We start from the raw sequence: 14032 nt of genomic DNA, 5'->3' as shown, positions 1-14032 counted from the left end.
CCTAACAACACACTGCGTGACTAGATTTGCAGTGATGAGCAATTAAGCTGTTTGCACCAGATGAAACAGGACAGAAATTTATATACAGCCATTCAGTAGCACAGAATAGTGCACTCACTGCACTCCAGCAAAATGGTACTTTTATAAGAATGACAACATTTTTATTTAAATTTGGAGAGAAAAATAAAGTTAAATACACAATATAAATCAAAAAAGTTTGGACAGTATGGAAATTAATAAATACAATTTTAATTTCTACATTTTCTTTGACTTGTATTACATTGCAAACAATACAACAAACATTATTCAATGTGCACACCGAGTGATGAAGTGTTTCAGGTGTAATTTTGTCCCATTCTTCCAACAAACAAGTCTTAGGGCTTTTTTAAACGATCTAAGCTCAAAGTCTAAAGCACATGGTGCAAAAGCATTAAGGACGTGTCTGAATCCAATTTTGCTATTTTGAGGATGGAAAATACGCTCTGCGCCCTGGTGCATGGTCTAACAGGGTTGTGCTTATTCTCTTCATGAGTTCTGGGTGTGTTAGAATTACGTGCATTCAACCAATCAGAGTCTCATCTCACATTCCCTTTAAGAGTCAGTTGTGTCGCTCCATGGTGCATTTGCTATTTACATGTTGGACTTTGTAAATGTAGAAACTGAACACTTCACTAGCGAGAAAACAGTTAAACAGAGCATCTGCAGCTCGAGGATAAAGAATGAGCCTCCTCCATTCAGCCTCTTTACTTTCTCTTTACTTTATTTTACTCTTTACTCCTTTACTTTGGTGGAGTAAGGAAACGGTGGAACCTCACTCCACTGAACACATCCATTAGCCGACATGTTTAATTTCCTTTGTTAAGCTCAAAGATTTGTGTCAAAACTATTTCTAAATTCAGTTCTAATCTCCAGCAAAGGAATAAATGAACATCAGTGTGGTCAAAACACTGAGTTATATCCAAACACACGTCCTGTTCTTATGCCCCATATAGTGATGCAGACGTCTCCAAAACCCCACAGCTGGACAAATCTACACTTGTGTTTATTAAAACTAATATAAATCTGCATATAATCAATAATACTGCTGATAATAATAACATTATACAGATGCAGATCATCATGAATAAACTGAAAAAGCCCCCCGAGGTGAAGCAGGCATGGAGGCAGTGCTGTTTATATTGATGTAGGAAATAATCATGTTTGTATTATTTTAATCCTTTAATAGTTTTCATCTGTAAAGATATTTGTGTGTTGCTGATCATGCTGTGTGTATTCAGCAGTGTGTAAGCATTTGGACCTGCATAGGCTCATAACTAACACACTCTGCTGGACTTTAGAGCAGCTTTAGTTGGTCAATGGTGCTGTTGGTCTATTTCAGCTCCTCAAAATAGCAACACACCAACAATGCACCTTAACACACCTCCTTTATAGACCAGCACACACATGAGTCCACAAAGTGGTCCAAATGGGTTTACTATTTAAATAACATGGCGCAAAACATAAATTAGAGTTGTGCTGGTCGGAAAATAGCAACAAATCACGCCATACACGTCTTGTGCCTTATTGCATCGGGTGTATGATAAGGGCCCCTAAGGTGGGCAACAGTACAGGGTCTTCATTGTCGCATTTATGCTTCAAAATGCACCACACATTCTCTATTAGAGACAGGTCGGGACTGCAGGCAGGCCAGTCAAGTTGCTGTATCCTCTTCCTCCGCAGCCAGGACTTTGTAATGTGTGCAGAATGTGGTTTTGCATTGTCTTGTTGAAATATGCATGGAATTGAAGGCAGCAAATTGTGCTCCAAAATCTCTATTTACATTTCAGCATTAATGGTGCATCACAGAAGAGCAAGTTACTTTTGCCAAGGGCACTGACACAACCCCATATCATAACAGACCGTGGCTTTTGGTCCATTTCTCTCAAAAAACACCTTAAAAATACTGATTCATCTGACCACAGTACATGTTTCCAATGTGTGATGGTCCATCCCAGACGCCTCCGAACCCAGAGAAGTCTATGGCAGGTCTGGACACTGTTAACATAGGGCTTCCTTTTGGCACAGTACAGTTTCACTGGTATTTATGGGTGTAACTACATATTGTGGTACTTGACAAAGGTTTGCCGCAGTACTCTTGAGCCCATGTGGTGATTTGGCTTATAGATGAATGAGGATTCTTGATGCAGCGCCACCTGAGGGATCGGAGATCACGGTTATTCAGCTTAGGCTTTCCCCCTTGTCCTTTACGCACTGAAATTCCTCCAGCTTCCTTGAATCTTTTAATGATGTCCTGCACTGTTGAAGGTGAAATATCCAAATGTCTTCCTCTCTTTCTTTCAGGAACATTGTGTTTAAACATTTCAATCATTTCTCTCATGTATTTGTTGGCAAACTGGTGATCCTCTGCCCATCTTTGCTCCTGAAGGACTAGACCTTTCCTGAATGCTGCTTTTGTAGCAAATCATAATTACAATCACCTGTTGACATCACCTGTTTCACATCACACCATTATTTAACCAATTATCTGATTACCAGCCCTAAACTGCTCCTGTCACAACCTTTTCTGGAATATGTTGCAGGTCTGAATGACAGGAAAGGATGATTATTTAAAAATGAAATGAAGTTGACCAGACAAAACATCAAATATTTTGTTCATATTGTCCGCAATGAAATACAAGTCAAAGTAAATCACTATATTATATAATTTCAATTACATATACCAACTTTTTTTTACATATTACATTTGTCAAATAGTATATAATATTTGATTTAAAGGTGAAATGTAACATTGAGTTTAGTGAGATTCCTGCATATAGATTTACAATATAATCCATTCAGTGTGTTTGTGCAGTAAAATATGCCGTTGTGTCTAAAAAGAGAAGAAAATCTACTCCATTCATTTAAAACAATCAAGTTTCAAAAGACAATTGTAAAAAAACAGCATCTTTCATAGGAAACCTTTCACAAAAAAAATAGCTACACCATCAAATATTAAAATACAGTTGCGTTAAATCGAGCTGATGTTGTTCCCGTCTACAGTGTGCGCAGTTTATCCCTGACTGAAAATAATCCATGTGAAAATCATCAGAAATTACATAACTCTAGTCTTTCCTTGCGCTCTCGTGTCTGATGATCTTATACGTGATCCAGTAAAAAATGTTGAAGATCAAGAACGCCAGTGGGAATGCAGCACGTGAAATGGTGTCGATCCGTTTAGCTCGATCCACAAACTTCTTGCGGTTTGTTTCCGTGTTTTTCAGGATGGACGGCTGCTGGATTTGGTTCACCTGTGTGTTTTTGACCACGGCGCCATCTTTAACACAGGTCGTCGTATTGTAGCTGGAAAAATGCAAACGTCCGTCCTGTAAATCCTCCTCCTGTGTCAACACAAATGAAGATGTGTGAAAGTTTACAATCTTACTATTCACACTAGGACAATATAGATTTAAGCTCTGAATTGAATGGATTATAAGAAAACGTTATTTTCACATTTGCTATTGAGTTTAACTTTGCATAAATTTGAGTTTAACGTCTTGCAAGTTTAACATAGTAATTCTGGTTTTAACATTTCACAATTCTGAGTTTAACGTCTCACAATTCTGAGTTTAACATCTCGGAGTTCTGATTTTAACGTTTCGCAATTCTGAGTTTAACATCTCGGAGTTCTGATTTTAACGTTTCGCAATTCTGAGTTTAACATCTCGGAGTTCTGATTTTGACATCTCACAATTCTGAGTTTAACATCTCTGAGTTCTGAGTTTAACGTTCCACAATTCTGAGTTTAATATCTCACAAATCTGAGTTTAACGTTTCGCAATTCTGAGTTTAACGTCTCACAATTCTGAGTTTAAGGTTTCGCAATTCTGAGTTTAATATCTCACAAATCTGAGTTTAACGTTTCGCAATTCTGAGTTTAACGTCTCACAATTCTGAGTTTAATATCTCACAAATCTGAGTTTAACGTTTCGCAATTCTGAGTTTAACGTTCCACAATTCTGAGTTTAATATCTCACAAATCTGAGTTTAACGTTTCGCAATTCTGAGTTTAACGTCTCACAATTCTGAGTTTAAGGTTTCGCAATTCTGAGTTTAATATCTCACAAATCTGAGTTTAACGTTTCGCAATTCTGAGTTTAACGTCTCACAATTCTGAGTTTAACGTTTCGCAATTCTGAGTTTAACGTCTCACAATTCTGAGTTTAACGTTCCACAATTCTGAGTTTAATGTCTCACAATTCTGTTTAACGTTTCGCAATTCTGAGTTTAATGTCTCACAATTCTGTTTAACGTTTCGCAATTCTGAGTTTAACGTCTCACAATTCTGAGTTTAACGTTTCGCAATTCTGAGTTTAACGTCTCACAATTCTGAGTTTAACGTTTCGCAATTCTGAGTTTAATGTCTCACAATTCTGTTTAACGTTTCGGAATTCTGAGTTTAATGTCTCACAATTCTGAGTTTAACGTCTCACAATTCTGAGTTTAACGTCTCACAATTCTGAGTTTAACGTTTCGCAATTCTGAGTTTAACGTCTCACAATTCTGAGTTTAACGTTTCGCAATTCTGAGTTTAACGTCTCACAATTCTGAGTTTAACGTCTCACAATTCTGAGTTTAACGTCTCACAATTCTGAGTTTAACATTTCGCAATTCTGAGTTTAACGTCTCACAATTCTGAGTTTAACGTTTCGCAATTCTGAGTTTAATGTCTCACAATTCTGTTTAACGTTTCGCAATTCTGAGTTTAATGTCTCACAATTCTGTTTAACGTTTCGCAATTCTGAGTTTAACGTCTCACAATTCTGAGTTTAACGTTTCGCAATTCTGAGTTTAACGTCTCACAATTCTGAGTTTAACGTTTCGCAATTCTGAGTTTAATGTCTCACAATTCTGTTTAACGTTTCGGAATTCTGAGTTTAATGTCTCACAATTCTGAGTTTAACGTCTCACAATTCTGAGTTTAACGTCTCACAATTCTGAGTTTAACGTTTCGCAATTCTGAGTTTAACGTCTCACAATTCTGAGTTTAACGTCTCACAATTCTGAGTTTAACGTTTCGCAATTCTGAGTTTAATGTCTCACAATTCTGAGTTTAACGTTTCGGAATTCTGAGTTTAATGTCTCACAATTCTGAGTTTAACGTTTCGCAATTCTGAGTTTAACGTCTCACAATTCTGAGTTTAACGTTTCGCAATTCTGAGTTTAACGTCTCACAATTCTGAGTTTAACATCTCACAATTCTGAGTTTAATGTCTCACAATTCTGAGTTTAACGTTTCGGAATTCTGAGTTTAATGTCTCACAATTCTGAGTTTAACGTTTCGCAATTCTGAGTTTAACGTCTCACAATTCTGAGTTTAACATCTCACAATTCTGAGTTTAATGTCTCACAATTCTGAGTTTAACGTTTCGCAATTCTGAGTTTAATGTCTCACAATTCTGAGTTTAACGTTTTGTATTTCTGAGTTAAATGTCTCACAATTCTGAGTTTAACGTCTCACAATTCTGAGTTTAACGTCTTGCAATTCTGCATTTAACGTCTCGTATTTCTGAGTTTAACATCTTTGAGTTCTGAGTTTAACGTCTCACAATTCTGAGTTTAATGTCTCGCTATACTTAGTTTAATGTTTCGCAAATTCAGAGCTTAACGGCTCGCTGACTTTAGCATCTCGAAGTTCTGGGTTTAAAGTCTCACAGTTCTGAGTTTAACGTCTTGCAATTCTGAGTTTAACATCTCGCAATTCTGAGTTTAGCGTCTCACAATTCTGAGTTTAACATTATGTAATTCTCATTTTAACGTCTTGCCATTCTGGGTTTACCGTCTCGCAATTCTGAGTTTAATGCTTCGCAATTCTGACTTTATCGTCTCTGACTTCTGGGTTTAATGTCTCACAATTCTGAGTTTAACATCTCGCAATTCTGACTTTAATGTCTCGAAGTTCTGAGTTTAACTTTTCACATTTTTGACTTTTAATGTTTTACGATTCTGAGTTTAAAATCTCGCAATTCTGGGTTTAACTTCTCGGAGTTCTAAGATTAAGATCTCGCTATTCTGAGTTTGATGTAGTAATTCTGGTTTTAAGGTTTCACAATTCTGTGTTTAACTTCTCTGAGTTCTGAGTTTAACGTCTCGCAATTCTGAGTTTAAAGTAGTAATTCTGGTTTTAAGGTTTCACAATTCTGTGTTTAACTTCTCTGAGTTCTGAGTTTAACGTCTCGCAATTCTGAGTTTAAAGTAGTAATTCTGGTTTTAAGGTTTCACAATTCTGTGTTTAACTTCTCTGAGTTCTAAGTTTAAGATCTCGCTATTCTGAGTTTAATGTAGTAATTCTGGTTTTAAGGTTTCACAATTCTGGATTTAACTTCTCGGAGTTCTGAGTTAAGGTCTCGCTATTCTGAGTTTAATGTAGTAATTCTGGTTTTAAAGTTTCGCAATTCTGGGTTTAACTTCTCTGAGTTCTGAGTTTAACGTCTCGCAATTCTGGGTTTAACTTCCCTAAGTTCTGAGTTTAAGGTCTCGCTATTCTGAGTTTAATGTAGTAAGTCTGGTTATAAAGTTTCCCAATTATGAGTTTAACGTCTCGCAATTCTTTGTTTAACATCTGAGTTCTGAGTTTAACGTCTCGCAACTCTGAGTTTAAGGTCTCGCTATTTTGAGTTTAATGTAGTAATTCTGTTTTTAATGTTTTGCATTTCTGAGTTCAACATCTTACAGTTCTGAGTTTAATGTGTCACAATTCTGAGTTTAACGTCTCACAATTCTGAGTTTAACGTCTCACATTTCTGTGTTTAACGTCTCGCAATTCTGAGTTTAACATCTCTGAGTTCTGAGTTTAACGTCTCGTAATTCTGAGTTTAACGTCTCACATTTCTGATTTTAACATAGTAATTCTGAGTTTAACGCATCACAATTCTGATTTTAACATAGTAATTCTGAGTTTAACGCATCACAATTCTGATTTTAACATAGTAATTCTGAGTTTAACGTCTCAAATTTCTGATTTTAACATAGTAATTCTGAGTTTAACGTCTCACATTTCTGATTTTAACATAGTAATTCTGAGTTTAACGTCTCACATTTCTGATTTTAACATAGTAATTCTGAGTTTAACGCATCACAATTCTGATTTTAACATAGTAATTCTGAGTTTAACGCATCACAATTCTGATTTTAACATAGTAATTCTGAGTTTAACGCATCACAATTCTGATTTTAACATAGTAATTCTGAGTTTAACACCTTGCGATTCTACATTTATCGTCTCACAATTCTAATTTCAACAACCGTGTTTATAAATTCAGCATTGCTTGTTTTTAAAGTCAGACTTGTGAGATGAAAAAATGGCATTATATCTAAAAATAAATTCCTATTCTTAATGTTTTAATCCTTTTGCAGGAACAAGATTTCATAAAGAAACACTTTGGATTATTGAGCTGTAAAAGAAGTTACAACATGGAGCATGAAAACAGTCTGAGGGCAGATTACTTTCATTCAATTAATGCAGTTTATTTACGCCGGGAGCTGCTGTTTTCTCTTTATTCTTCTTCGTCCCAGGTGTCGAGTCTTTAAGGCCTTCAGCTACAAATGTGTTTCGCAGATGCTCCAGAAAGGTCATCTTGTGCAAAATGATGATAATCCTTGAACTATCGTTTCTCTTTAAAGCCATATTTAAGTTTAATTTGCTGATAGCATGGGACAATAATTATTCTTTTTTAATATAAAATGTAACAATTTAATATAATTTAATATTTAATCATATTGTAAATGAAATTGAATCAAATTTAATGCGCATACAAACTCTGTATATACAGTATATAAACTATAATAATATATAGTTATTGCATTTTATTATATTTGATTTGATGATGTGATATGTGGGTGACATGATGGCGAAGTGGTTAGCACCGTCGCCTCACAGCAAAATGGTCGCTGGTTCGAATCCCAGCTGGGCCAGTTAGCAATACTGTGTGGAGTTTGTATGTTCTCCCTTGTTGGCGTGGGTTTACTCCAGGGGCTCTGGTTTCCCCCATAGTCCAAACATATATCCCATAGGGGAATTGATTAACTAAATTGTCCGTAGTGTATGTGTGTGAATGTAAGAGTGTATGGGTGTTTCCCAGTACTGGATTTCAGCTGGAAGGGCGTCCGCTGTCTAAAGCATTTGCTGGATAAGTTGGCGGTTCATTCCGCAGTGGTGACCCTGATTAATAAATATGTGATATGATGGAATTGTATTATTGATGATATGTGATTCTTTTACGATGATTTTAAAGCTTGTCGTTAATTCTTATTTGGTCAATTACTCCATTAATGTTATCTTTGTATATTTGAAGATTTATTTCAGCTCAAGATATGAGCTCAAGATATAGAAATTAGTAATTCCATTTCATTATCTTATCATATTTAGCATTTTACATGTGTTTCTCTTGATATATAGTGCATATATTGTGCATATATATATATTTTAAACATATTTTAGATTCATTCATTCATTCATTTTCTTTTCGCTTTTATCCCTTTATTAATCTGGGGTCACCACAGCAGAATGAACCGCCAACTTATCCAGCATATGTTTTACGCTGCAGATGCCCTTCCAGCTCCCATCACTGAGAAACACACACATCCACTCTTGCACTCACACTCATACACTATGACCAATTTAGCTCATTCAATTCACCTGCATGTGTTTGGACTGTGAGGGAAACTGGAGCACCTAGAGGAAACCCACGTTAACACAGGGAGAAACTCCACACAGAAACACCAACTGACCCAGCTCGACCGAGGCTCGAATCAGTGACCTTCTTGCTGTGAGGCGATTGTGCTACCCACCGTGCTGCCCGCACATATTTTAGATAATAGAATCATTCTTTCATGATGTTTTTAAAGTTTATTTTTTACTAAATTATTATTTGTTGAATAAGAGATTAAATGCTATTTTTGTCACTTTAGATTAATTTCAGCTCAATATATGATCATTTAATGCATGTAAAAATGTGTAACTGCATTACATTATAATTTTATTTTATATTTGTTTATTTTGTTATCCAGTGCATATACTAAACTGTACATTTGTTGTTTATTACATACATTTTATACATCAAAAATACATCATTTTTTCAATAAATGTTTCGTTGTATTTTAAAAGTACATTTTGTCTAATTATTATTTGTTGAATAATTCAATTAATGTTATTTTTGTCCCAAAACGTGCAGTTTCTTTTTGAATTACATAAATTTAAATCTATTTTCATTTATTTAATATCATTATTTTATATTTAATGAATGTAATTAATTTTATTTAATAACATTTTTATATTTAATTATTAGGCCCGACTTTATACTAAGTGTCCTTAACTACTATGTACTTACACAGAAATGAATAATTCGTTACAATGAACTTGTGTAAATGAGTGCGTTTCCTGTGCACGTATGCTTGAGTAAATACCTGTATGTAAAAACATCTGTAATTAACTTCTGTAACTACATTTGTAAATAAACTGTTGACCATCTCTTACAGCTTAACCCACCCTTAAACCTACCCACACCACCAAACCTGTCCATAACCCAACCCCTTTCCCAACTCAAGAGCACCACAAGTGTTCTCAAATACATTATGAACACAGTGAGTACATTGTATTTATTTTTCGGTGTAAGTATATAGTAGATAAGGACACTTAATATAAAGTGGGACCATTTAGTTCAACATTTATATTTTAAAGGTTTATAAGGTATAAGGTCTATCTATCTATCTATCTATCTATCTATCTATCTATCTATCTATCTATCTATCTATCTATCTATCTATCTATCTATCTATCTATCTATCTATCTATCTATCTATCTATCTATCTATCTATCTATCTATCTGTCTGTCTGTCTGTCTGTCTGTCCGTCTATCTTCGTATCTATCTATCTTAGTTTCTATCTGTCTGTCTGTCTATCTTAGTATCTATCTATCTATCTATCTATCTATCTATCTATCTATCTATCTATCTATCTATCTATCTATCTATCTATCTATCTATCTATCTATCTATCTATCTATCTATCTGTCTGTCTGTCTGTCTGTCTGTCTGTCTGTCTGTCTGTCTGTCCGTCTATCTTCGTATCTATCTATCTTAGTTTCTATCTGTCTTTCTGTCTATCTTAGTATCTATCTATCTATCTATCTATCTATCTATCTATCTATCTATCTATCTATCTATCTATCTATCTATCTATCTATCTATCTATCTATCTATCTGTCTGTCTGTCTGTCTGTCTGTCTGTCTGTCTGTCTGTCTGTCTGTCTGTCTGTCTGTCTGTCTGTCTGTCTGTCTGTCTGTCTGTCTATCTTAGTATCTGTCTATCTGTCTATCTATCTATCTATCTGTCTGTCTGTCTGTCTGTCTGTCTGTCTGTCTGTCTGTCTATCTGTCCGTCTATCTTCGTATCTATCTATCTTAGTATCTATCTGTCTGTCTGTCTATCTTCGTATCTATCTATCTTAGTTTCTATCTGTCTTTCTGTCTATCTTAGTATCTATCTATCTATCTATCTATCTATCTATCTATCTATCTATCTATCTATCTATCTATCTATCTATCTATCTATCTATCTATCTATCTATCTATCTATCTATCTATCTATCTATCTATCTATCTATCTATCTATTTGTCTGTCTGTCTGGCTATCTATCTATTTATCTATCTATCCATCTGTCTGTCTGTCTGTCTGTATACAGTATGTGTAAGTAATGCATATAGAAATTAATACTTGCACTTTACATTATTTTACAACATTTTTAGTTTCCGTTTATTATCTTATAATGCATATAAATATTCAGTCTTTCTTCATAATGCTTTAAAGTGTTTTTTCCAAGTGATGATTTGTTGAATTATTCCTTTAATGTTATTTTGGTCTGTCTGGGGATTAATTTCAGCTGTAAATATGCTCCGTTTCCTCATGTTAGTGAGTAAACAGACGTGTTGCAGTAAACAGCGGATTATGAAGCGTTTGATGGAGTGATTTATAATTGACTGTGTGTTAATGCCCTCCTCGATAACGCTGATCATTCCAGCCAAAGACTATAATTTGTTTTGAGTGTCTGAGCGGGAAATAATTGTGTCTTCAGTCGGCTGGAGGATATCAGCTTCTGGCCTAAAAACTCAACACAGCATTACAGTTTAAGAGTCTTTCAGTGAATCAGTGTGTTTTAGTGTTTGTGTACGAGTCTGTCAGAATCTCAGTGTGTTTTTAATGTTTCTGCACCTTTGGCGTTCGTCTTTGTCTTCGTTTCAAGCGCAGAAACTCCTTCTGTTGTCTGGAGACGAAGTTTACTCCGGCATATTCAAGTAGAGCAGCGAAGACGAACAGCAAACACACCGCCATCCAGATGTCTATAGCCTTTACATAAGAGACCTGACACACACACACACACAGAGACAGGTGAGGAAATATATATATATGTATATATATATTTCCCTTTGTGAATGATAATTTCAGATATTTCATTAATCCTGTTATATATACAGTATATACACAACAGTTCTGTCTAGTTCTCATAACCGATTGGCTGACAGCCGTGCGATATGCTGCAATAACAGCACTTGTGCAGCCTCTTCACTCTTGTGTATTACTCCGCCCACATAGAGTGACAGCAGATCAATAAACCCACTACAGTTTGACAAATATTGCAGCTGTTGGACAGCATAATGTACTTTTGAGGCTTTTTAGGTGAGAATGTAGTTGTTTAGAGTGCAATTCTGCAGTTTATTTATAAGGATAGTGCCTATTTTAATTATTTATAATTTTGGAGATTCATCGTGTTCGCAGAATTCAGCCTGTCATTGAGCAGAGCAACGACGGTGGACGTTCCACCACAAGATGGCGACAGAGACCACATAATAAGCGCTTAGAGGAGGAAAACTCAGCGTAATTTCAAACTCCAGCTGATCAAATCATTATAAAACAGGTAAGTGACTTAAGTCAATCTCTCTCTTTTGTATGTTGTAATGCTGTAATTACACCATAAAACTCTGCTAGTGTTTGCTTTGCTTTGGCTTTTTCGGGGTTAATTATTGTGATTTCCCCACTGCAACAGAGAAATACTGTGAAATCTCTGTAGACTGATGGCATTTCATGCTGTTCAGCCTTATAATCTTAAAATGTGAGCAAAATCAGCTGTTTTGTCATCACTTTAGACATTACGCTAGAGCATTATTCAAACACTAGCTCTGCAGTGATGTTGGTGAATTAGCAATGGTTTCTGCTGTTTCTGCTGCAGATGTGAATGAATGGCGGAAGTAGTTCCTCATACAAAAGGGTTTTTAGACTGTTTGATTTTCTTTTTTATATACACGCTTATGTCGTCGAACTGTTGTACAAACGCAATATCACAGGAGTAGCAGTGGAATATGGCTGTATATCGGCCCTGCTGGGTAGGGGTGTCAAAATTAATAGTTTCTTTGGTGCACCGCGATGCAGATGCAGACAATTCGGTATCGGTTCAGTCATAATCATAACCGGTTATTATCAACTGATGTCATTCATCTTATATGCGCTATGTTGCCGTAGCTTACTATGGCGAGGGAGGCGAGCGCAAGTGTTTACAGTGCCCAATTTCACTGTGTGTGTGTTTGCTGGACAGTCTTTCACTGACACTTACAGCAGAAGCCCCTATTTTACTGCGATTGAGAGAACGAAAGTAAAGTCCATTTCTCTCTTACTGTGTCCCATTTGACCGGCTGCGTGACTTTTCCTCTCCTCTCGGCTGTTACAGCAATACTTCTGGATACAGACACGAGCACGCGAGTTTTCTCCACCGCGTCTATCATGGATCAGCTGTGATCGCCGCTGCAGTGTTGCCAGATGTAACTGACTGATTTCATCCAAAACTGCCCAATCTGGCAACACTGTGCCGCAGGCGATTATCAGTGTCACTCATCGGTAAACAGCGCATGTGAAGTAAAATATAAAACTGTGTATGGAAAGCATCGTCAATGCACTGAGATATCGAATTGAACCGAATCGATGGCATGATAAATGAACTCGAACCATGAGACCAATGTAGCTTCACACCTCTACTGCTGGGACACTGCACACCTCCCACCAGTGCTACTCTTGTGATAATGCTCATATATATCAGGATTGAGTACAGCCCATTTTGAAAATGAATATTTTTATCCAGTGAATATAGGTGATATAATTTAATGCATTTTAACAAATTAATTTATTTAAGCGGTTATGTTTATTATAATAATGTTTTAGTCACCGAACATCTGTAAAAACTGAAAGATAATACATTTAAATTAATGCACAAAAAAAGATGGCAAGCTACTAAATTTCAACCAAATTTATCTGAAAATATATATATTTTATAAAGCTTTTTGCTCTTTAATATTGTCTCTAACATATTCAGTTAGGTGTAATACTTTTTGGACTGTTATGGTAACTTATTTTGTTAGATTAGCTCCAGATTCTTCAGTACTGACTAATCTAATGTATATGCACACATTTAATACTGTAAAGCATCCTGTAGAAAATAATTTAAGTGACGTTTCATAAACTAATTTCGAGAGGAGCTCATGATATGATTGAGCATAGCTGGTTTCTCATCTGTAATCAGTAATAATCCAATCAGAGTGATCCAAGCGCACAATAAATCGACAGATTTCGCCCTGCTACCTTATCTTCGTTTTGGAAGAATCCCCCATCCACCCTATCTCCTCCTTTTCCTCCCTTTTCCAGGGTGAGCTCTGGAGACCTGATCTCAGACCCCCTTATATACTTATTGACCAGGCAGGAGCCCTGGGCTCAAATATCTCCGAGCTCAGGGTTCTCTCCCGGGACAGCATGTCAAGTCTGCTATTAACGCCAAGCATATCTAAGTGGGAACTCTTGAAATGAGAGATTTGTGAGGGGTGTACACACACACATACACACACACACACACATATATATATATATATCTTGTCTGTATGTATAGTTGTTGTATCTATGTATTAATTGTTGTATGTGAACACAGAACGTTTATTTAAGAATAATATAAAATCATA

The 14032-nt window shown here is 35.9% G+C and overlaps 1 protein-coding gene across 1 annotated transcript in view; it reads right to left on the bottom strand.

The window, feature by feature from the left end:
• Positions 1-2763: 2763 nt before the first annotated feature.
• glra2 (glycine receptor, alpha 2) overlaps positions 2764-14032 on the bottom strand; it is a 42561-nt gene continuing 31292 nt past the window's right edge. The window contains exons 8-9 of the mRNA XM_056464830.1: positions 11247-11396; positions 2764-3377 (exon numbers count right to left, since the gene is read on the bottom strand). Of these exons, the coding sequence (XP_056320805.1) occupies positions 3102-3377; positions 11247-11396 (426 nt within the window). The 3' untranslated portion in view covers positions 2764-3101. The remainder of the gene's footprint in view (positions 3378-11246; positions 11397-14032) is intronic.

This window comes from Danio aesculapii, chromosome 9, assembly GCF_903798145.1.
Source record: "Danio aesculapii chromosome 9, fDanAes4.1, whole genome shotgun sequence".
Lineage (NCBI taxonomy): Eukaryota > Metazoa > Chordata > Actinopteri > Cypriniformes > Danionidae > Danio > Danio aesculapii.
This window is presented reverse-complemented; position numbering and strand designations above follow the sequence as displayed.